This window comes from Strongylocentrotus purpuratus, unplaced genomic scaffold (genome assembly GCF_000002235.5).
Source record: "Strongylocentrotus purpuratus isolate Spur 01 unplaced genomic scaffold, Spur_5.0 spur5_contig_858, whole genome shotgun sequence".
NCBI lineage: Eukaryota > Metazoa > Echinodermata > Echinoidea > Camarodonta > Strongylocentrotidae > Strongylocentrotus > Strongylocentrotus purpuratus.
The window spans coordinates 657,707-683,609 of record NW_022145566.1 but is presented as its reverse complement, the minus strand read 5'-3'; the positions used below and the strand labels follow the sequence as shown (position 1 = coordinate 683,609).

General features: G+C 33.8%; 2 protein-coding genes across 2 annotated transcripts; both read right to left on the bottom strand.

Moving 5' to 3' along the window:
- Positions 1-96: 96 nt before the first annotated feature.
- On the bottom strand, positions 97-15,366 carry LOC575299 (protein ERGIC-53). Its single transcript, XM_775710.5, has 13 exons — positions 15,158-15,366; positions 12,815-12,871; positions 10,478-10,575; positions 9,343-9,612; positions 8,462-8,585; positions 7,927-7,982; positions 7,105-7,199; positions 6,690-6,747; positions 6,131-6,201; positions 5,114-5,329; positions 3,662-3,827; positions 3,069-3,184; positions 97-2,736 (listed from the first exon to the last, which is right to left on the bottom strand). Exons 1-13 carry the CDS (start codon positions 15,321-15,323, stop codon positions 2,700-2,702), a joined length of 1,530 nt encoding a protein of 509 aa, XP_780803.1. The 5' UTR covers positions 15,324-15,366; the 3' UTR covers positions 97-2,699.
- A 3,214-nt stretch (positions 15,367-18,580) lies between these two features.
- LOC115919024 (biogenesis of lysosome-related organelles complex 1 subunit 6-like) lies at positions 18,581-24,668 on the bottom strand. The gene is made up of 6 exons (XM_030997217.1): positions 24,561-24,668; positions 22,250-22,409; positions 21,609-21,744; positions 20,903-20,990; positions 19,984-20,070; positions 18,581-19,313 (listed from the first exon to the last, which is right to left on the bottom strand). The coding sequence occupies exons 2-6, from the start codon at positions 22,398-22,400 to the stop codon at positions 19,167-19,169; spliced, it is 609 nt and encodes a 202-aa protein (XP_030853077.1). The 5' UTR covers positions 22,401-22,409; positions 24,561-24,668; the 3' UTR covers positions 18,581-19,166.
- Between the last annotated feature and the right edge of the window lie 1,235 nt (positions 24,669-25,903).

Here is a 25,903-nt window from a genome sequence, read left to right as displayed (position 1 = left end):
TGTTTGTAACTTTGAACTGAAGACAATGACACATGAAAGTATTCTATAATTCTAAAGTGAGCGAGGATACAGATCAAGAAACTATACATTTGATACTGCTTTGTCAAAATACACATAACTGTATTTATTATACCTGTACATTGCTGTACTTGCATATGCCACATGCAAACAAAATACTGAAGTAGAACCAAACATAATCATCAAGGTTTAAACATGACAAAATCATAAAACATAACCTGCCTATGTAAATATAACTTTCTTTGGAATTAAAAAAAAGGGAAATAAAATGCATTTATATATCAATATATTCTAGCACATATTCCACCTTGAGAAATTTGACACTCAATAAATCAGATAAATTAATGTCCCTTTTCTATAAAACAAACCTTGAAAGCCTTCCATTATTTGTCAAATATATTGCAACATTAAGATTTTAAACTTCATTAACTTATAAAACCCCAATATTTAGACGAAAAGCCTCTCTACCAATATGGAAGCAGGGGCATAATGAGAAGGAAAAGAGTAATAGATAAACTTTACTTCACCCTACATCCCCTAATCACATTGCTTTATTCCCAAACAGACAAATAAAAACAGATAAAATATACTAACATCTTTTTCATTAGTAGACCTTAATAAAGTATCTGGAAATTTATTGAATGAAAGTAATGGAGAAATAAAACAAAGTACAAGATTTTTTAAAAATGGCATGCAAGGCCAGACAAAAGATCAGTTAAAAAAATAATGCTGAATAAATTAAAATTAATGAGAGATTAATACTGTATTTCAAGCCCAAAAAGGCTTTGTATGAATCTCCTGCCTTCATCAAATTATATTGTTATTTTACTTTTATTTTAATAGCACAGTGAAGAACAGTTACCCAACAAAACAAAAAGGAAAGAACGAATGACTTTTCAAAAAAATTGCTTTCTAAAACAAGAGCTCAAGTCTCTGACCTCAAACCTCCAGTTTCAATGTTCAATGTCAGCAAGAAATGATTACATATCATTAAAAGCAACAATAATGATACTTATACTGTTAGTATATCATCAACAATACACAAAAGAACAGTAATATCATAAATCATAATAATACTCGTGATTACCATCATAATCAACATTCAAGAGGAATATCCTAAAATGACAACAAGCCATCAGCATAAAAAAAACATTTTTCAAATGAGATGTGGGAAAAAACGTAGGATTTCTACATTAAAAGCAATTTTTGACAGAAGTACTTCAGATATATTTTAAGGAAGAGTTGCGCCATATGTATGCAATGGAAGTTTTTTTGAGATGTAACTTATTTCACAAATTTATCAAGAATGTATGTATTAAGATCAAATAATCAAATTATGCCTTAATACATAGTTTAAAAATAAAATATTTCTATGGAGACAATCATAACCTTGCAATTTATACTTTCTACAAAGCACCAACATTATACATATTTTATTTCTGCATAAACAGTTTGTAGATTTTTTTGTTTTACATTCAACCACTCTTCACTTTGTAAAATTTCAGAAATGTCAAGGCCTTGCAGTTATAACAAATTCTGAAAAGAACACTTTTGACAAATGACAAAATAGCACATGTCATCTCAAATGACCCTTTATCCGATAGCTTCCTATACAATTTGTCGCAAAAAAGAAAGAAAGAAAAAGGGAATCAACAATTCAGACAGCCATTACAAACTACCAATGCAATGAAAGTTTCATTGCTACTCATTTATAAGCACCGTATTTTATTATTATTATGAGTTGTGTCCGGTTTGGTTAGAATTCCAGGTAAAAATAGCAGCAAAGGGTGCATACATCCTTCAAATGTTTTCTGGAGCGCTTTACATAGCCCCAAATAATCTGTAATCTTCCAATGTATCAATCATTAATGGTTTTGCCAGAAATTTGAAATGCGTTTTGTGCTGTTTTTATTTCATTATTCAAGACTTCAAATTCAAGCATACGAAAATTCCAACAATTCATAGCTACATGCACCTCTCTTCCAACTGCAAAATCGTGACTCTATATAGGTTCAAAGTCTTTACCCTTTTAGTATTTAACATTGTGATACAAAACATAACCTGGGCTACGTTTCATCAAACTTATGATCATTAATCATTTATTTTCATTATGTAAGCTGCTGAAATCATTGCATCGATTGGCTATGAGCACACTGTGACATTGATCTGTGGCAGTTGTTTAATGAAACGGAGCCGAGAAGTCTGCTAACTATTATTAAATTCATATTTACAAATAACCTTGTCCATTGTTTTGGATGCATATAAACGATGTGAGCTTGAGGGGAGAAACCAAATGAATCAACAGAAATTTTCCATTCAAATCATGGAACACGAAAGAAAGGTTAAAGACATTTGCATCAAACCTTTATGCCAACGAGCATCTTTTACTGTTGCAGTAGATAAAAACTTCTTGCTAAATTTGGAGTATGAGTAAAGCTCTGGAACATCAGAAAAAATTGATAAAGTAAAATGTTTCACCTTTTACAATTTCCTTTAGGCAAGAATATGAATACTGACCCGTAACAGAACTCACTCTTTGTTCATTTTTACTGTTCATTTTTACAACAAAAAATAATGTCCAAATTTAAGCAAAACAAAGAAACATAAAATAATAAACAAATGTCCTGATAAAAAATGAGTTTCCCTTGAATAATGCTGTTTTTAAAACTCTTTTTCTTGGATTAGTAGAACTTCTTTGCTGCTGCTTCTTGTTTACTCCTGTCGGAAAGAGAAAAGAAAGATACATTGGAAAGAATTATCATCAATAAAAAAAGAAACAAAGAAATTCGTTACATATATTTCACAGGATGACACTATAGAAAATGCAATAAAATATAACAAGAACAATGAACATGGCTTTTAGCAGTCAGTGATTACAAGCTCTGCTTAATACAAGATCAAATGTATAAAGTTTTCTGCTGAAATACCCTGAATCTACCAGTCTAACATCGCAGCCTAACAGAAATGGCTCTTGATTTAATGAATAAGGATGATTTCAATTGTATTTTGAGTAAAAGTATGAAATTGTAACAATACATATATCTACTCACCTATATACTGTGTAGAGAAAGATCACAAAAATTTGAATGAACGCGAAAACAAAGAATAATGTTGGCGTGAGGCAGGAAGGCATTTCAGGCGCTGGTGGACATATTGCTTGCTGTGTCTGTTGAGAGAAAAATTGTAATAAGCACTTTTATTTTACTACCACTTGGATGAAAATGAACATACATATTTAAATTACACATATTTGTTTTTGGAAAAAGGACTGAGTAAAACATTAAAAGAGAAATAAACACTTTGTGTAATGACCATTGGAGCATTTCACATGATTTTCACCAGGACTATTCTTTTTTTCTGATTCACAGAATCATAATCACATTGATTGCAAAGCCATTCTCACTATTTTATGAGAAAAATTAATATACCGGTATTTCTTCTTCCCATAGAAACATGCACTACATCTTCAAACCCTTTAGGTAGCTTCTGGCTACTGAAATATCATTGCCATAATTTTAGTGTCATAAATAACTTTGAGAGTCAACAGGAGAAAATATATATCTATCAACTCTATAATCATCACTCTATTTCATTGGGATAAAAAAGAGAAATGGTCAATTATGGAATGAAGCATGTAACTTACCTCAGGCCTATGTGTTAGCTTGAGTACACTGTCTTGTATAGAGTTGATTTTATCTAACATCTCATGATCTGCAAGGGGATTCCCCTGGTTCATCTGAGCACCCTGATTGGTCGGCTGGCGATTATATATCAGACCTGCTTTATTCTGAACATCACCTACTACATTTCTGGTAGGAACAAATGTGAAGAAAAGACAAAACACATTCATTACGAGGTTGGGTACATGTCAAGCATGTATGACTTTGAAGTGACATCTTAAAAGTCGTTCACATATGGCGTTATTCAGCAGCGGTTTACCTATGGGTTTATTATAGTTAACTGTCCTTCATATAAGGAATAAGTAAGCATTTCATCCCCACTTACCAATTTGTCATTCATTTTTAGTAAACAAAAGAAAATCAACAGTTTAAAACAGTATATGTGAAGTTGTTTGCTGGTGAGGCTATTGATAACATTCAGATTATATCTACCAAAAAAAAATGTGTGAAAGGATCCCTTTTGCAACCTACCTAGTTGTTTCCATAATTAAATGATAAGGAATCGCTGCTGCATTATCTTTAGCCTTCTCCTATTCATTGTCTCTAACATGCATGTTTAAATGGTGAGAATTTTTTCCCCATAACATGACTGTGTATACATGATTCATACTGTTATCTACTAAGTCTAGTCAAAATAAATGACAATGTGCTCTCCATTACTTTTTCTGCCATTTTTTTCTTCTCAGAACTGGTAATGCGACCAGGATGGGTTGATAACTGTGTTCAAAGGTCAAAACACACACACAAAGAACAGCATCTTGTTTTGTTTTCCCTTCTAATACTTGATGCATCTGAATGTTTATGTCTATTCAAATATCCATTTTCAAAATAAAGGGCTTTTGTTTAATATCAAAATATATATTTCTTGAATAATTCTTTTTTCTTATCACTTTGTTTTCATGAAAGTAAAAACATTGAAAGATGGATATCTTATTTTATTTGGTTTAGCCAGTCAAGTGTCATGACTTCCAGTAAAACCGACACAAATGTTCACATAAGTGTTTTTAAATAGCATGATGAAGAAAGTGTTCCACAATTCAGCGGTAATACACTTAAACAAAATGTATCCTTTAACTCATAATATGAACTATATGAATATCAAATTTTGAATTCTCTTCTTTTTCTAGAAATAACAGGATCAAACAAATCTTCTACATTGATATAACAGGGACTCCACACTACATTTTATGTTTGCTGATAAAGCCATTTTGTATTTTACAGAAAGTCCTGCTGTGTCTTTTAATGAAGTACCCCGCAGTCATTAAAATTTGATAGTTTAAGATGGTTATTAGCCCTAGCCTTGGGAATTTCAATAGATGAACTTAATACATAGCCTACAGGAACAGGGTGGTTTGTGTACAAAGTCTATGGGGAATGAAACAATCAGTACTCAACAGGCTAATAGTTACTCTTACCTTATATCTCTAACTGATTGCTGTAATTCTCTTTGGGTGTTGAGAAGCGAGTCTACCTCGTGTCTCTGCATAACAGACCCGGCCCCACCGGTGTGCTGTACAGGAGGTGCCCCGCCCCCTCCTATCGATGCTGCCGATGCAGCTTGAACCGATGACATCAAGGAGAGGGTTCTTTCTTGTCGACCGACTATCTCATCCAATTTACTCCCTAGCATTCTGGTATCACATGGGAAAGAGAGACAAATATGAAGAGCTTAATGCCAAAAGAAGGTAAATTCTGTTTTGATGAAAATTGAGTTATAGATATCAGAACATTGTTCACTTAAGTACCTGTCTTTCAACAAAATTATTTACCTAAATTTGGGGAGCAATTATGAAAAAAATTCACCTTCTAATATCACTTTTCCATAGACGCCTGTACAAAATCTGGTGAACAATTTCTATTTTTTCTGAAGTTACAAAAATGGATTTAGCACCTTTTGGAATTAATAGTGATTAATAGTGATTACAATTTTAACACAATACTAGTGTACAAAGTATATAACTATAATTCAACTTTTAAGCAACTGCCTTCAAAGTTTAGGATCAATGACATATCCTCTATGATTTGTAAACATTATGGTAAAACTCCTTTCAGCTACCTACTTTACTGTAAAGTTGGTCATGTACATATTTAAACTCCCAAGATAAAGTGATTATTGTAAAGCCATAGGTTTAGGGTTGATTTCAGATATGGTACTTTTTCATTATAAAAAACTCATAGTTTCTCGCATTGCATAATTACATCAACACATATATATATATATATATATATATATATATACACCCAGCAGCCTCAGGTTCAATGAGGAAACTTAGAAGTAAGTTAACAAATTAAGACTTACTTTATTTTATCAAAAAGATTGGAAAATCAAAGTTTAATATCGTAACATACCTTTAATATTTGTGTCACTTTGGAGCTAATGAATACAAAGTCAATCAAATTAAAAAAAGAGAATATCCAGCATTGGAACTCACTTGATCTGCTGCATAACACCATTCTGTGTCGTCAAAATGAGCTTCAGTTCTCTGGTGAAATCATCTTCAAACTGAAAAAGAAGAGGGGGAATATTTCATATTAAAAAGGGAACACCAAAGAATAAGAGATCTCAAAATAGCGGTAAGCATGTATGTAATACAAAAAGGATTGAGGAGGCTTATTCAACTCAAGTTAATTGGCTACAATGATTGCACCCATGATTATTATCAATTCATAAGCAGGAATCTAGAATTGAATAAGTGAATAAATTTCTATATATAGATCTCTACTTTTTTATCAGCTGTGACGTCATACTTTATCTGCACCCCAATTTACTGATTGATAACTATGAGGTACAATACAAGTGCATAATATTACACAACTCATGACTTTCATCCTTGGTATCTCATGCATCTTTACTTGAAATCAACACCTATGCTGTTTCATGACACTCTGTCCACAGAGGCAGCATATGTTTTTCATGATAAAAAAAACATATATGATTATCTATCTGTTCATCATTTCCACTGTCATTTTACTTCCAATCATCATACTTACAAATGAATCAGTATCATCGTAATCATCTCTGATCTTATCTGGATGTTGCTGGCGAAAGCTGAATTGGGAGGAACAGAAAAATCACATATAGATACTGTATGATCATGGTATGTTTCTTATTTTCTTAATACAGTGTGTACAATGTCTGTACAGAGAATCTGTTATGAACATTCACAAGAACTTTTAAAAAAGGTAGACAAATATGCATACAATTTCTTCACAAAGCACATCTTCAAATATTAGAGTTTACCGTTGTTAATGAGCCCCACCACATCACACTCAAACATACATTTATAAAGTTCCAGCTACCTTCTTTAATACTTCTTTGACTTTTACCTAACTACACTGTGATTTTTTTAAAAGACCCTGTAGTTACTGTATAATATGGATGGCAGAGGTGCATTAAAATACTCACTCTTCTTTCTGCTGCTGTAATTTTCCTTGGAAGTCATCAAATTCATCTTTAAACTTTTTGGCCTCCTCATCAGTGATGAATCCGTCTTTATCAATCTAAATCAGGAAAAAAAGAAATAGTATCTTCAGAACATACTTACACTGTAAACTAAAAGAGGTTCTTATCATACCCCTAGTAATCTCAGCTTATCTCGCTATATACACACATTTTTTTTAAAAACACACATTTACAATGCCAGATATTTGTGACATCACACTTATTTTCTTTCAACAAACGGCCAGTTCAATTATTATCATTCTTACTGTCTGATTTTGATATACTTGTTGTACAGAGCCTCACTGCTGCAATGCAGAAGTGCATTCAATGATATTGTTGTATAATATGTTAAAGGAATCGTTTAACAATGTTAAATCTGAGATGCACGGCTCTATGTGTTATCAGTGTCTGTGATATGGTGTTATATTGAAGCCTTAAAAAAATTGCGCTTCAAAATGATCAAGAAGTGCCTCAAATTTTTAAGTGACCGGTTTTACCATACTCGTTTTCCCCTCTAGTCTGTAGTGTTATGAAAACCGTTTGGCAAACGCAAAATTTGATATCGATTTTCAATCATAAATATCTTGATAATCAGGCTTATAAAAGTCATGGGGTTCCAGACTGACCTGAAGGTTTATAATTATCATTGCAGCATGAGCTAAATCAAAGATTTTTTTGAAGGATCTACGACAAAGTTACCGGATTCCTTTAATTACATATGAATGAATCTACATGAAGAAATTTTGAAGCTAACTACAAATGTTAGTTTGTCTCCATGCTACTTACTTTAGATTCCGGTGTTGCCAAGCTATGGGTCAGGAACTTCATAACATCATGATCATCTAAGAAAAGATAACATATTAATGATATACTGATGAAGACAAGTCTTAAGTGACACAAAACCACAAAATAGTATGGACCTGTACTTTTTTTTAAATCAGTTGAGATATTGAAAAGGAATACTTATGTAATTGGATTAGGTTTGGAGTAAAGATTCCAAATTTCATTCGCTTCAACCCAAATGCAGGATATCACGTTGACCACTTTAAAGAGATAATACTTGTCTACTACGAAAATATGAAATTATCAAAAATATACCACATGACAAAAGTGTCAATAAGATGTCATTCAGAGCTTTGACCAATACTTTCGTACTACCAATATTTCTACACCATTCTTCAATGTGTGGCTGCTCTGCATTAACAAACTGGTCATAAAATAACTATTTTTCTTATACATCATATATCATCAAAGAAAAAAGAAAAGAAAAGAGAAAAAAAGAACACTCCTAAACCAACCAATCATACTCAGTGCTGCTTACCTGCTAGACCACCAGTCGCTGCGGACACACCAAAGTATCCTTTCTGAGGAAGATAGACGTTCTCAGCCCTCATGCACAGCTCATAGTCATGATCGTTAGCACTTAATCCTTGGTGGAAGTACACCTGAAATCAAAGTTAACAGTAGAGATTCGCAGACATTTCATAGAGAATCTGGAGTTTTGATCATGACAAACAAAACATGCCTAGAAAGATCAAATAAATGATATCTGCCATACAACTTTGCATTATGCATCAAGTCTTACGTCTTCTTTGTGCATGGCTGATCGTCAACGAAACACAGTTAAGTCTGTTGTCAACTTTGTTTGTTGCTATGGCAGGCAGCTAGTGACAACAAATTAGTTTAATCAAATTATGGAAATGCAAGCATTACTTTAAACAAACAGACCTTTGTTATTCCTGGCTCATTTTTCCTGAATGAGGTGTCATAAGAAAGGGCAGAAAATGAACTTTGTAGAAATGTGATTTTCTCTTCGAAATTAAGATACCGCCCACCAAATGACTTTTTGGTACCCTCTCTTTAAATTGTTTTTATATCATATGAGTTGCATCAAATGAAAGAGGATGATGTAAGCTTTACAAATATGTGTCATTTATTAATTACAATTGTGATGAAATTATGATAAAACATTAATAATTCTTGGTTTCTTCTTTTCTGGGAGGCACTGTATATATGAATAGTAATCATCAAAAATTCTTTTGGATAAAATGTTACCATATATTCCCATGAAAACTACTCACTGTCAAGACATTCTTGTAATATTCTACTTTGGCTCTGACTGGGAAGGGTTTGTTTCTGAACATCAAAAATTTCTTTGGATGAAATAAAATTCTACCACAAATTTCCATGAAAACTACTCACTGTCAAGACATTCTTGTAATATTCTACTTTGGCTCTGACTGGGAATGGTTTGTTTCTGAAGTCTCTCATGCATCCGCCAAGCTGCTGCATCAACCCGTCGTTATGATGATCATACTGCTTAGTACCATCGTTGGTCACCACTAGAATGTAAGGATTGTTTCTCTGGTTATCGTTGTCGAAGGAGTCAAAGAAGAGACCCATTCCGTTCCATTTGTCTGAGCTTCCGTACACGCCCCCTTCTTCTCCTCTGGTTTGGGTGAACCAGATACCCTGTACACAAAATCATCAAAGAAAAACAAATTTGTATTCACTTATATTGGTCAGGGCACATGCTCTTGATAACTCAACTTTTTAGCTGTCTGATGGTCATAAGTATGAAGGCCTATGATGTTATCACTACAAGTCTCTATTGGCGGATATTTGGTTATAACTTATACCAGGGTATAATTACATATTATACCGGTAGATGCAAATATTCATATGAACAAAGAATAGAATCTCAAGACATCACAGACATTTCCACACAGTGAAATATTCATCATCTATGATTTTCAAATAGCGAATCAACCAACAATTTTCAAACAGGGTAACACGCCATGTGATACAGCAGCTTTGTGTGCTCATCTCAATCATACACAAGCCTACAAGGGCTTGAAGTATTTACATTGTAGTAAGTACCCTTAATCTTTTGAAGCATGAAGTATGATTGATAGATATTTGCGTAATCACAAATGTGTTGTGAATAATATGACCACTTTTAATCTACTCAAAATGAACTTCCAAGTTCCAAGTAAACCACGGATGAATGAATATAAATGAAAATAAATTTGTCTCCCACAGATTGACAGGGTACCAAATGTATTTGTTAATGATCTCCTTTACATTACCAGGTCATTAAGACATTGCAATAACATGATTTGCAAGTATCAAATTTAGGAGAGAAAGAGAGAGAGAGAGAGAGAGAGAGAGAGAGAGAGAGAGCTACCTTGGGATATATTTAGCATTTAATAAGTACTTATGTAAATTCACTACAGCTGCACATTTTTTGTTAATAAATACAAACAAGATCATTTCTCATCAATCAACTACCAAAACTACCCTGATTAAAAGATCAACTTTGAGTTGATCGACTTACCAATCCATCAGCTCCTACTCGACCACGTCCTGTGACCTTGAAGATGACCTCTATCTCCCACCAATCAAAACTGGTTTCCATCTTGGACCAGATGTAACCTTTGGATAAATCAAACGCATGTATTTGCAATTTTTGCATACCATACATTGGAAGTACATTGTCAGAGGCAAGAGCATTTTCATATTACAGGTAATATATACGGCAACTTGGCCATAACCTAAGAAGGAAGTTTAATTTACCCATGGTCTAAAATCATAGTCTAAACATCCGCTGCAGATTTAATCAGTTTAATTTTGGCCATTACAAGAAGTGGGTTATAGACAGATGCTCATGTACCCTTCACAGCTCATTTTATGTATGTTATTACCAAAGAACAAAAAGAAGTCAGTCACTCAAAAGTGTCTGACAGTGAAGTCTAGAAAGTAAAATGGGTTTCCTTGCATAATTTGAACATTAGGACACTGCTAACGTTCAAATTTCACAGATAAGACATACTTCACATATATTCCTGCAAATTTTGACAGAATTTGATGTTGGCTGCAAATGGGACTTAGTACCATTAAGACCCCAAAACAATACTCTTTACAATGCTAATACATAATGTCCTGTGATGATAATACATTATAAAGAAATGTTTGAACCACATATGGAAATTCAAGGAAACTCAGTATGCAGCACATGGAAAATCATATGTTCATTGATACACAATAAGCAGAATGCATACTTGTACATGTGTTGATATGCCCTTTGAATTATTCAAGGTGCACTGTCTAGTAGGCGTAATACATTAGTGAGAGTAATTTTAGCCTTGTCGTAGCAGACATAAATGCTCTTTGCCATATTTTCCCCATACATGTATCTTCAATCCCTTTGTCCCAACAGCAGTCACCTTCAACAAATTGAGTGAAGATGATTGAAAGGATTTAGAGTATTTTAAAAGTCTCCTTGTTAAATAGCCTTCTGAACTTGACTTTAAATACTATTTTTTAAAGGCTCTACTCAAGAAATCTTGTCAAGATTAAAGCCGTCAAGTTTTTGGCTCAGACTTTGTGAAAGATTTTATGATCTTCTTTGATATATCATAATTTTTTGGGGGGGTTATATATAAAGGATCAACAGTCATACTTCATGAAAATCAGCCAGTGGGACTCTCAAAAATGGGGTGTGATTACATTTTCTTGGAGAAAAAAAGGATTACTATTTTCCTTGAACCCCAATTCATGAAGAAATTAAACAAACTTATGCATGAGGGGAAAATCCTTCACATGACACCATATAAACTGTATTCAGCATAACCCTTCTTTATATTACTGCCTAGATACACACATGTATACATACATGTATGCATTTAAGAATGAACAAATGGAAATATTACATCATATAAATCTCTCAGCTTCCTTGCTCATTCAAACCGTAAAGCTACCAGCAAGATGTATATAAGGCTAAATCTGTCCCTAATCTTCAGACAACCCACGTGTGCTATTTCTGGTTGGGAACAAAGCATATGGATCAAATAATGATATCTGATAGCGTCTACTGAATCCTGAAACAAACACACAATGTACTTAGTATCAATACAAGTGTAAACCTAAATGTCCGCCCCACAGTGTTAATAGTATACTATTTCCCCAGTACAAACAAGGGTATAGGCCAGTAGGGACTACATTTTAGTTCTCTAGAATAATAAGAAATAATATTTGAACATAAAAATTAACAAATTTGGAGTAAAATGAGTCTACAATGTAGAAACAATCAGCTCCCTTAATAAAACAATATAAATAAATTACTTAAATTTATAAAAATGAGTTAGATTCTATTATAACCAACATATTATATGTACCGGTATATAATATACCGGTACTGCCTAAAATAACAGTATATGTTGCAGCCTTCTTAGTAAGCTATGATTGCAAATTCATATAATGTTCTTGAATAAAATTCATTCCGATTGTTCATATTCACTCATACATGGTTTAATTAGTTATTACACCAATACACATCTGACTTTGTTATTTCAGATTTTTGTTCCCTGCTTTCGAATCAATATTCCTCTCAATCCAATCCAAAGACGAGCTGAAGAGTTTCACAAATTACTCTTTGATCCTTACATTGCACTGATATGACAATGCATGTACTGTAGGTATTTATGCATCATTTTAAAAAGTGCATTTGTTCCCCTTGAGTTGCAAATTTGCCATTCATACTATTGATTTCAGCTTTCTGTTCATTCATGTATTTTAGTCTGAGCAAGACTAAAAGCTTGAGTATGACCATGGAGTAACTCCATGGTATGACTGTCTCAAAAGCTTTTCTCTGATGTATTATGTAATATATTACCTCTTCTGCTTCTCAGGGATGGGGTTACCCGAACTTTGTCTTCACTGGCCAGAGCACCTGGTAGAAAAGAATGAAGAAAACAAATGATAGATCAAATTAATCCACTTATACAAGTACGAAGTTCAATACATTAAGCTATCCATACTTTTAAGGCAAATGCAACTTACTCTTGGTCAAAGCCAATAAATTGATGGTTTTTCACAATAAAAGGCCTACTGTTGCACTGATAATGTTGGTAATTGTGCCTAATTGGTGATTTCTTTGGAAAATAAATATGAAAGGATTTTCAAATGCAGAAACAAATACTCCATCCATGCAAAACTTTTTGTATGTATAGTTAAACATGTGGCTTATATAATTAACATTCCATAAATGAAAGGCTTACTGTTGCACTGATAATGTCAGTAATTGGTAATTGCCTAATTGGTGATTTCTTTGGCAAAATGGCAAATAAATATAAAATAAATATAAAATGATTATTAAATGCAGAACTAAATATTGCATGAATGCAAAACTTTTTGTATGTATAGTTAAACATGTGACTTATATAATTAACATTTCATTATTATTGAAATGATAAAACTTCTAAAATCTAGTTAAGACCAGGAATCCTGGTACATAAGAACTTTGATCCTGGCTAACCACAATATCAGTACCAGTAGTATTACAATGGATTATATACTGCACACAACTCATAAGGATAAGCAAAGCCTGCAGAAATTTGGTCTTTTAGTTTTACCTATATTCTAAAAACATGTTTCGTGCGGTACATGTAGTTTATCATTGGATATGACACATTTAGTAACATTACCAATGCCTGTAAAAACCGAAAGATATATTTTATCTAATGTAAACAAACTCTGAGTTTATATTGAGTATTGAATCACTAATAAAAAACTTGTTTCAAAGCAACTCAATTTACATCAATTCATGAAAATATAAAACAAAGAAAAAATTGGACTCAAGCTGCACTGATTACTCACTGGATATAGACTAATTTGAATTTGGTATATACATGTACAGTGCGTCGCAGAAAAACGAAACTGAGAGTTATCGATGTTTTGTCATAACTTAATCACAATCATAATTAATAATTTACACATATTTGTAAAGCTTAGATCCTCCTCTTTCATTTGATGCAACTCATATGATGCATATTTCATGCATGAGTGATTAAAAACAATTTGAAGAGAGGGTACCAAAAAGTCATTTAGCGCGCGGTATCAGAGCTGAATTTTAAGGAGAAAATTACATTTCTAGAAAGTTATTTTCTGCCCTTTTCATGACACCTCAATCAGGAGAAATGAGCCAGGAGTAACAAAGTTCTGTTTGTTTAAAGTTATGCTTGTATTTCCATACTTTGACTAAACAAATTCGTTTTCACTGGCTGCCTGCCATAGCAACAAACAGAGTTGACAAAAGACTTAGCTCTGTTTCGTTGACGATCAGCCATGCACAAAGAAGACAAAAGACTTGATGCATGGCTGATCGTCAATTACATAACACACTGACATGTCATGCTTTAAACAAGTGACGCACTTCACTGTCACACATAACTGACGCACACATGGCAGGGCAAACATATAAAAACTCAACAAACATTTTAGAATACCGTATATTTTCCAGTTTGTCTACCTTAAATAGAATTTTTCAAACTTAAAAAAAAGTTACGTCAGACTTAAACTTAAGTGAAATATTAAACCTTTTATTTCTTGCTGAAAAAATCGTAACAAATAGAGTATAGGCTAGAGGGTTTGACTGAAAAAACAGAAAATCGCAAGCTTTCTCCTCTCACCAATATCTTATAACATTGAGCGAATGGCTGGCAGCCAGCGATAGCCAATAAGAAGGGTCCTTGACTCTTGAGCTTGAAGGCACAATTTAGAAAAATGAGGCTGCATGCAATTTGCCAAGATCGATATCGGATGAACGTTCTGCATGTACATGTATGCGCTAGACCTAAATTAAATGTAAATGGTCTATAGATCTATACGATATCGGAAATTGGATAAACGTTAAGCGCATGCGCTAAATGTAAAGTTATACTTATACGTGGATCTAGACACTTTAAAAATGTAATACTAATAGGGTCTATTTATAATTTAATGAATAAATGTTAATTATAAAAACAGGCCTGCTCAGGTTCCAGCTGTCATTGACATGACTATTTATTATACACATTGCTGTATCAACTCAATTCAACTAGCCAAGACGGGCCGGATGCTCGTCCATCCGATCCCCGCACCTAAACCACGTCGTCAAGCAGCTAGCAGCGGACAGCTACAGCGCTAGCGAGCTAGGAGCGCAGCGAGGACAACGAACAGAAAAATGAAGTTTACTTACTTCCTCCGTACTGCCAAAATGGAACCGTTTCATCCTTCTGTATCAAGTGTGGACCTTTGAAACTGTATTTGTACTCAAATTTTTTGAAAGGAGGCTGTGCAGAACAGTACAGAACTGCCAGAAAAAGAAGAAACACGGTGACAGAAAGAGTGTTGAAACCCGCCATATTGTACAGATACTAGGCACATATGATTTTAACTTTATGCAAATAAGATAAGTTTCATTTGCATATGTATCGTAAACAGGGCCAGTAAACGATAAATTCACATGTTTTAGAGGTTGATACAAAATTTCCCTATATGCTTTGATCAAGCTTTGTATACATTTTATTTTTATTCATATTGAATTGATGTTTCATACTCGAAATATTTACACAAAACAATCGTTTCTGAAAGGTTAGAATGAATGTATGACAACTTGGCTTTATTTGATTGGTTGTTGAAGACTTTCGGGGTAAAAGGTTTATGCATATTCAATTTCAACACATGTGCATGCCCCACCCCCTCTTCAGCAGTCCTGTATTAACGCAGAGCATGTAACGATTTATAGCCAGAATATAGAATGTATTGTCGTTTTATCGAAAATACCCATACTTATTAATATATTGATGTTGAAAAAGAACCATCAACATTTTTCAGGTCCTGCCCACTCAGTAGCTTAGATATATCTTTATTTTAGAACCCTCCTCCTCCCCGCCTCTCACTCTCTCTCTCTTTAATTTTCTCTCCTAAATGGTGTATTTTTCATTTTTCATTCGGTGTTATTGTTAATTTGTTTGTTTTAATAATTTTCTTCCAAGCTATCCTAATTTTCAATGTGCCCCTTTCTTAAATGTGTGCTACTAAAACTTCTAAAATATCCATCTTCATATTCCTATGATGCATATGCACCTCCAAAATCATTATCAATTTGTTTTCCCCTTCAGATTGTTCAGTAGCTATAGAATCCTTATAGTATTCAGAATAGAGCCCCCAAATTCTGTGATGGCCGTAAGGAAAGACAAATTCAACAGCCTGAAAAAAACCTTGTGGTACATGGATGTATAAAAATTTCATTTATTCACAAAGTTTATTGCAGTTCAACATTGTTGAATAGGATATGATTTTTTCATTAGTAACAATTATATTTACATCTTTCATTTCATACATGTAAATCATATTCATGTATACATGTACTACATATTCTTCTCAGCATTTGATGCATGTGTGTTTTGGGCCTTACACATAATAATACAAACATTTAGATCAGCTTACCTCAAATTTTCCCTTTTTTTATAACATGTGTGATTCCAATTTCTTCATTAATTAATAGTTATTAATAGTTCAAGCTTATTTGTATCCTCACTGTTGATGAAACACAATCAATCAACCTCAAAGAACCATACAGAAACAAAATAAAAGTTGGGATTTACATGAACACAATTTAACTACCTGTGGCAGGCCCAGAATTTGCATTCTACAGGATGTAAGGGGGACATACATGTGTCTCAAATATTTATGTTTGGCAAATTTAGTTGGCACCCCACATGTAACCCCCAGAGCTGCCACAAACTAGTTTTACATATTTTAACATAACATATAAACATAACAAATTATATTTTTTAATATAACTTTGACATTATTAAATAACAATTAGTACTTCTGATGGCATATCAATACAGCTAGAATGATATGTTACTATAATAGTGTATATTATTTTTTACTTTGAACCCTTTAGTACCGATTGATTATACTTCTACTCATAGCAACTTTGTTACTTTTTGTACCAAATAGATTGATCTCTCTTTCATAGATAATTTGGGATCTGGTAGTGCAACAGTTACAGCATTTCCAGATAAAAAGGTCTGAAATTCATTCTGAATTCTGCATTATGTGCTAATAAAATTGTTTAGCCTTGCAACATATAAACCAACATGAAAAACTAGCTGATAACATTTGCAATTAAAAGCACCATGATCAACACATGAATTCCTACATATGGTAATCATGTGTTAATTCAGTCGATGGATCTGATAAAACTTTTTTTTATTTTATTTGGGGGGGGGGGGGCTCATTATTCAGCTATCATCTATTTCTTTCAAGTTTATTTGGCAGATATTATTCATGTTTCTTGCACATGCAGTGTAATTTCTTTTTAATGAATCAATCCTATCATAATCTCACTGTTACCCCTTACTATAACTCATAAATAAATCTTAAAGGTACTATGTCCCATTTGCAGGCCAAATAAATGAAAAAGTTAAAATTCCAACTGCATTTGAAATATAATACTAATTTAGAACTTTCCTAAAAAAGGTGGGGCTTGAAAATGTCTTCAAGTGGGAAAATAATGACTATTAGTTGTCAAATCGACTTTAGGGCTATAGAGCCCAAAAGTAATAGTCTTGATTTTCAGACAATTTTACCGAATGGTCATAGGTTTTATGCTGCGCAAAGATTCAATCAGTTTAATCTTGGCCATCACAAGAAGTGGGTTATTGATGTAGACAAATGCTTATGTACCCTTTACAACTCTTTTCATGTATGTTATTACCAAAGAAGAAAAAAAGCCAGTCAGTCACTCAATAGTGTCTGACAGTGAAGTCTAGCAAGTAAACGGGTTTCCTTGCATAATTTGAATATGAGGACACTGCTAACGTTTAAATTTCACAGAGAGGACATACATGACATATTCATAATTCCTGCAAAGTTCTACAGCATTTGAGGTTGGCTGCAAAAGGGACATAGTACCTTTAAATAAACATTTATAATGTTTGTTTACATTTACATCATCAAATATATTTGTTATCATACACATTGGAAGACAATTGGATTACATATGTAAATTACCCCTTAAAAAAAAAATCATGGATGGAGTATATTTAGCAAAATTCATCTATGGGTGAATTGGTAATCTACTCTGGAAATATAAAATAACTGACTCATTACTGTTATAGCTGTTAGTATTATTTCAAATGTATGCAAACAAAGTCTGTATATTCGTCTGAGAAACTTAGAAGTAGCAACTTGAACTCTTGTGGTATATTTCCAAAGATCATGAAATCACATTGAGATCATTTTCTTTCACACAATGATGTCACTCTTTTCTGTATAATTTGTTTAAGAATAAAAATTTGGAACAATACCTTGTCAAAATTGCAAAAAAAAATCAATTGGAAACAAGAATATTTACAATACACTATTGAGATAATTCAGATTATTATACTATTATCAATGAGTTTTGTTGTTACATATAACTACAAGTCGTAGAGAATTTTTTTGATTGGGTACAGTATTTCATGAGTAAATTTTATGTTTTCACAACACACAGAAAGGTATTATAATCATGTACATCACTGAACATCAAATAATCTGTGTATTCAGGTCTATTAAAAAAAAGCAGTAGATGCTATACAGGTACCCCTTACAAAATGTTATCTTTCTATTTTACAATTCTCTTATTATTTCCTATTGGCCAATTTAGAATAATCAATAAATATTACACATTTCTGTCCATTCAATGGAATGATTTATAAACAACAGGAAAATGGCAAATGATATTCAACCCCTCTTGTTTAGCAGCTGACCACATGTTTGTCATAAAAGCGTGGGTATATTTGAAAACTTCAAAAAACCTATCAGATAAAATGCTACAAGTTGGCATTTCAAAAAATAGCCTTCAAAATCAGAAGAAAAAAAAAAATTCTCAAGCGTCAATGTCCCTCTCCCTCATCTTTCTCAGAGCACCAATTCTGATTACCGTAGCTACAAGAAGCTCCTTGCATGATTCCTAGGTACTGACGATCAGTACTGTTCAAACACTTCACCAATACTGCCTGGAATGCTTCAATCTCATAATTTGCATCAAAATAATTGTGCATTCAATACATCAATACTCACCCATCAATATTTGTTAAAACAGTCTTTGATGAAAAACCGATGTAAATTAATACAAACTTTCGTATATATATTTAATACGTTGCACTTATTCGCTGGTGTTCTATAAATCTCTATGTCTTAATAATTCTTGGCTACCTATGTGGAGCTGTCTTCTTTGATGAAGAAGCGTTTGGTCTTTTTGCAGTGAGCTTTCTGTCCTCTTCAATCTCTCTTTCTCTCTGTTGTTCCTTCTCAAGATTCTCTTTCATTTTCTGCTGTTGCAGCTTTAAAGCTTTTTTCTGAAGAGGGAAACAAACATTCAATTCTAGTTACTAAATGACTTTCACGATTGAATTCACTGATGTTTTAAGGTTGAAGTTTAATGTATACCGGTAGTTTGTTTTTAAAGATAAAATGTAAATGGTAATAGCAATTCAGTCATTTAGAGATACATATAGAGTTGAAATATTCTGTCAAGGAAAACAATATAGCATGGTATGAATGAATTAAAATCACCTGAAATATAATTTGTGTATAGCTGGAATGTATAAAATCAACCTAAAAAACCTTTAGCTGGTTATTCTATTGGTAAACGGTTAAGAAGTATGAAGAAAAAAAAGGGATTTTATAAAACCTCACACAAAACCCGAGTCCAAGATGGGTTCATAGAGCACGCCCTATTCTATGCAAGTGTGTAGGCGTTGTTAACTAGTCTACTCAATAAGATGTTCTACTGCTCACTAAAGAATGTATTTAAATTTAAATATCTCTTTTTAGAAGTCATATTTGAAGCTCATATTTTGAATACAGTATAGCCACATGAAACAGCTAACATTAAGAGCAAAACATGTTTTGGTGATTGATACAGTTTATTGTATTCTTTATCAAACATTTTAAAATGTCACAGAACATATAGATGAATGCATTTTATTTAAAATTACTCCAGAATTTATAAATACATGTACATACTTTTAATTTGCTAGACTTTTCATGTAATGATGTCATCTCCTTTTTGATGGCTGTCAATTTGCCCTGGTACACCTTGGCTTCAAGCATCTGTAAAGATCATGTTAAACTTTCTTAATAATCAACACCAATAACATATAAATTGATCAACAAGTCAAATACAACCCTGTAATAATCAGGGGTGATAGCGAGCACTAAAACAAAAAATAGGTTTTATGTTTTCCCTCAAACCATGCCCCCCTTGAGTAAAAAAACAACAAGAGGATTCGCAGAGAAAAAATGGCATCTAACAACATTCCCCCTTTCGAGTTAGAAAATTTTGATAAAAATAGGGAAAATTTGGAAAAAAATAAGATAAAATAGGGTAGAAAAAAAAATCTGGAAAAAAAAAAAAAAATTGGGATTTTTTTTTTACATCAGGAAGAAGAAAAAAAAAAAAATTCAGAAAATCAATTTAAATTTGGTTTTAATCAGGCCTGAATAATAGTGCCTCTGTTTGAACATATTATTATAACAATTCAACATTTCACAAAACTTTGCTGACTTAAATTGAGCTTTTACTTTCGCAATTAATGAGGAAAAAAAAGTGTATCAAACACCCCCCCCCCCCCCCCCCCACCAAAGAAATTTGTTCTATATGTTAGGGGTTTAATGTCACTACACTACCTTCAAATTCTAGGTAAAGTTTTTGAAGTTGATTTCATACATTCTAGCTGGGTTCTGTGCACAGGGACTAATTTTTATCTTCATACTTCTTAGCCATTAGCCCACAGAATGCCAAGGAGAGTTTTAGAGGTGATTTTATATATTCTAGCTTGAAATGATTTTTTTCATGATTGGTACCCTTGAAAATATATAAAAAGGCACTATTTTACATATAAATACTTACAATATTGAAGATCATGGAGCATGGATTACTTACCATCTTTGTAAGATCCTCAACTATCTTGTTCTCTGCAAATTTTGTGTTTTCCTGCTGGAGAGTTTCAATCAATAGAACTTGGTTTCTCCTGTTCAATAAATACAAAACAAAAACGTGTTTACGACAAATCAATAAATGTTTTGTTTCTCTGATAAACACTCGGATGTGTACTTTTCTATGGTAAAGTTCTGGCTGATCGAATTGATAAGATATCATTGAGTTTGGACATGAATGGCTTCATTAGATGCATCCTGTGGAGAGTGGCTTTGAACAGTGAGACAAATCCCATTTCGTTTAAACAACATGGTCGTAAATTCCATAATCTTCATCATAGAAAAATCAATTAATCATCATATCTGTAGAAAATAACCAAGACAGAATAACTCCTACAAAAGCATACTTTGTAAGAACCTCCTCAGCAGTTCTTTCCTCCCGTTTATAGATTTGTTTATCATTGATAAATAATGATAGAGGCTGTTCACACCGGCAGAGATAGTGCGCGCTAGACTGCGCTATCTCTGCGGTTTGGAAGGTACAACGTCGTTTCAGTCCGCCCAACAGCGAGCCACGGCGTGCCACTGGAGCACCTCTTGGGGGTGGTCCACGAGAGATAGCGCGGTCTAGCGCGCGCTAGAAAAAAGGGGGTGCTACGATAGAGCGCGCTATCTCATTGCGGTGTGAACAGCCTCATAGAGAAGTTACTTACGTAAGCTCTGTAAGTGACTCATCATGTTTCTGGAAGTGAGGAAGTATAGCATCTAGCAATCCTTGAGTGAGATGATCTATACATGTGTCTGGGATGGGAAGAATCTCTGCCTCTGTGCTACCGTCCTTCTCAACACCTGAACCATACAGATATAAAATACAAGGTTGCACTACAAATAATACATGGTAAGATATTAAAAACTCGATGTTAAGTAATAGTGTTTCAATTTTCAGTAAAGTGCACACATTGTATGGATTATCTAGAGCCTAGGGGGGGGGGGGGGGAGAGATCAACAGTAAATTTGATTCCCTGGACGATTGGCTGGCTCGAGCATATCATGTACAGCCTGAGGAGTGGTAGTATATATGAATAAATTAAGAAACTGTCCAAATCCATCCACCAAGCCACTTAATAAGTGATAACTAGGCAGACAGCTGTGTTACACATGTCCGCATATTCAAAGCATGACATCAGTTACATATTACAGAGTAAATTCTATGACTGTTTTAAAGTTTCATTTGTTTTTTTTACCTTCTTCATCATATGTGTCACTGAAAGTGCCTTTTCGATATCCTCTGTACAGAAAGCAGTCAAATGAAAAATGTTACATGCATGGACAAATAACAGTAAGAATAATATACCTTTAGAATCCACCTTAGCAACAGGCTCCTCCTGCCTTCCCTTGCTTTCTTCTGATTTCTCTTGGACATCTAAGGAAGGATCTTCTGACGCCTGAGGAGGATCTTCTGATGCCTGAGGAACATCTTCTTTCTTGTAATTAGAGGTTGCCATAGTTCAACTCTGAACAGGGGTGATAGTGAGCACTAAAAAAAAAATAGGTTTTTTGTTTTCCCCTCAACCACGCCCCCCTTGAGTAAAAAAAAAAAAAGACGATTCGCGGGGAAAAAATGGCATCTAACAACATTCCCCCCTTTCGAGTAATAAAATTGAGACAAACTTGGGAAAATTGGGGGAAAAATAGGGAAGAATAGAGATAATAAGAGGGAAAAATAAAAAAAATCGGGAAACCGATTTAAATCGGGTTTTTATCAGGCCTGTCTGAAGGAAAAAAAATATATATATACATGGGTAATGGAGTATCTGGGGTGTTAAAAGAGTAATTTACCTTCATTGCATTTCTTTCATGAATTTACACATATATTACAGTCGAGATTATTATGCTAACATAAAACTCAACAAATTTCATTTTTTAAACATTTCATCATACTTTTTTTTCTTCTTGATGTCTTGGATATCTCATCATATCCTCCAAATTCATTAATCAATTACCTAAGCACAAACAAGTTCAGAGGTCTAATCAATAAAAGGAAATTTAACTGGAAAAGTTTTGTTTCCCATGCTTAAAATAAATCTTAGGACAAACTACTTTTAGTCAATAGCGATGCCCATTAACAACTTTGGAAAGCTTGACAAACAAAGTTACCAGGTCCATAAGTTCAGGGGTATTCTATCAATTAAAGGGTGGCGTTACTACTTCAGCAAGAAGGGATTAGACCACCCAGTAAGCCATCGAGGTCACTGTGACAGGTGGCTATCTCATTAACTCAGCTCTCATTTAACATAAGAAAAAAAGGATCATGGGGGACCAACAGGCACCGATTTGGGAAGTTTTCGATATAGAGGGAGCAAGTAGCTACAAGTGAGACAGTGTGCCTTTAAGTTATGCTGTAGATCAACTACAGCCTAGCGAAGGACCTTGTGCAATGACGAATCTCAAAAGGTGAAAACTCTTACCACAATATAAAGCCTGAATTCTGAATCAAATCATTTACAATATATCTTTTTATATACAATCAACAATGCCCTGGAGTAGAATTATGAAAGTGATGCAGACCAATCCTATCCCTATGTAGATCTGGAATCTAGATCTAGACTCTACTTTGTTATCTTTTAATTAAGGTAAAACAATATTAAATTGTTAATTGTCATAACAAATCAAAATTAGCTTAAGGCTTAAGTCATTGGTTAATATCTGTGCAAAACTGGCCATGTTCGCATCAATTAGTCAAATGAGAACTCAGCTGTGCAACTTGCACAGTACATGCATAAATGGTAATTTCCCAACTTCGGTACGGTATCGTGAAGCAGTTTGCTTTGAATCCCGTGAGAAGGTGTATATTAAAGTCTTTGTTTTTAGGAAAAATACTAGTCTACGCCGAAGGCAAAACGATTATGAAGGAAAAACTGTGATAACGCCATTACGAACGTGTAGATGCATGGCGCACAGTTTTTCCTTCATAATCGTTTTGCCTTCGGCGTAGACTAGAAGGGATGAGATTGATTTAGATGACTCCGTGCGCAGCGAGAGTTTAACACGGCTTGCAAGATTTCAACATGGATGTCGATTTTGACCCATAATTTCCATAAAAGGGACCATTAAACGGATTATTTCAGTCAAGTTGGTAAGTGGAACCGATGTAGTATAACCTTCTCCTAATTTTAAATAATCAATGCATGAGGTAAAATGACATTTTGGGGGATTTTGGGGGCAAAACGCTACGACCTGAAATGGCCGTGGAGTTATCAAGGGAATGTGTATAGACGGTTTCCGTCTCTAAAGAGAGAGCCGACCCTACCCCAATAAGAGGCTAACGAACGAAAGAGACGGAAAATTCGGTCTAAGTAGGGATATGATCCTGAATTAGTGCCGAAATCTGCACTGTAAGTTGTTTCTAGTATAGTCGTACTACTACTGAACTAGTCATGCTAGTAGACCTACACTGTCCCTCCCTGTCACTTTATCGTATCACTAGCCTCGACCATACCATCACATGATCACACCCCCGACAAGACGGGGGGCTCGGAGCCTTGTGATCCGCTAAAATATTCTTTTTATGACGGACGATATTCTAGGAGAAAATATGATTTCATGATTACATGCAATACTCTAGACGTAAATTCTTTATCTTCTCCAATTAGTAGGATTCTTACCTGCTAATTTACTGTCTATTCTTCAGCCATGTCACTCTGTTTTTTTACAAATTTCCAAACGAACTTGACACTCAACAACGGATGGATGAAACTGTACGTAAGGACATGAATATGCGATTAACATATATCACGCGCGCGGTGTCGATGTCAAGCGCATATAATTACAAAGTGACCCTTTTGAGTAGTTTGGGCACTTGCAAGAATTACACATTTGTCCTTTAATATAAAAAGAGCAAATCAAATGATTGACATCTTATTTTCAGATTAAAAAAGGACATATATTTGTTGAAATCCAGTACCGGCCATGAAATACTTAAAAATATTATAAAAGGAATATACTAGAGACATATACCTGAATTTCCTTTGGTATTCTGCATTCTAAAAAAGAACCACGTTGCTTTTCAGGAAGTGTGAATAATGTTTAGTGTTTCACATGGTCTAGTTCAGCATTTCTGGCCATATGTTAACCCTTTCAACATTGTGTATAGATTTGTCTCGATCTGCCTACGTCAACCCTCGATCCCCCTCGATCATCTGCTTCCTCAGCTACCACCCCCCCCCCCCCCCATTTCCTCCCTCTCTCTAGCTATCTTTTTCTTGATCCCTCCCTTCTCATCTCTCTCTCTATTTTATCTTTTTTTTTCTCTCACTCTCTCTCTCAGTGTCATCCATCATGGTTGAAAAACAGGGCAACTAAAGAAAAATACAAGCTTTTCATCATCAAATGATTTATTAGTAAGTTTAAACTATTGCATTACTGCACATGCATTCAGCAAAGTCTACAAATATTATTGTTGCAAAAATATGCAAGCATAAATTGCAAGATATTTATGAAAGACAATGATAATAATCTATGATAGTAGAAAATATGACACACCATGATTGTAAACTCTATATGCCACAAAAGATATAATATTATTGCAAATCGCCAACTGCATTACAGTTCCAAGAGAAATTTTACCTTAGATAAGAATAGAAATATATCTACATATATATAAATTTGCATGACTTTCTATCTATATTCAGGTTAATCTTAAGAGCCCTCATTTGTATTTATCGATTTGCATATATAAAAATATCAACATAGCATTATCAAAAAATGTCTACCGGTAATCAGACATTACATCTCTCCCCCCCCCCCAAAAAAAAAAAAAACAACAACTCATCAGCAAAATATCAATTAAAGTCAGGATATTCTACTGAACGTCCGACACTGCTTCAGATTTACATATACTGCCATCTACCACTCACAATCCTCCACTATGCATCACCAACTGCATGATGCAAATGTGATGATGCGTGGGTACAGGAACCAGAAATCGCTCTTGCAATGTACACCTTCA

Bases quoted from the DNA above. Each gene is read 5' to 3' on its own strand.
- LOC575299 (XM_775710.5), bottom strand. From the start codon at position 15,323: ATGGCGGGTTTCAACACTCTTTCTGTCACCGTGTTTCTTCTTTTTCTG. The intron at 10,576-12,814 runs GTAATATATTAC...ATTTATCCAAAG, and splicing joins ATCCCTGAGAAGCAGAAGAG to GTTACATCTGGTCCAAGATG. The intron at 3,828-5,113 runs GTAAGAGTAACT...TGTTCCTACCAG, and splicing joins CAATCAGTTAGAGATATAAG to AAATGTAGTAGGTGATGTTC.
- LOC115919024 (XM_030997217.1), bottom strand. From the start codon at position 22,400: ATGGCAACCTCTAATTACAAGAAAGAAGATGTTCCTCAGGCATCAGAA. The intron at 20,991-21,608 runs GTAAGTAACTTC...TTTATTGAACAG, and splicing joins GAGTCACTTACAGAGCTTAC to GAGAAACCAAGTTCTATTGA. The intron at 20,071-20,902 runs GTAAGTAATCCA...TGATCTTTACAG, and splicing joins TTGAGGATCTTACAAAGATG to ATGCTTGAAGCCAAGGTGTA.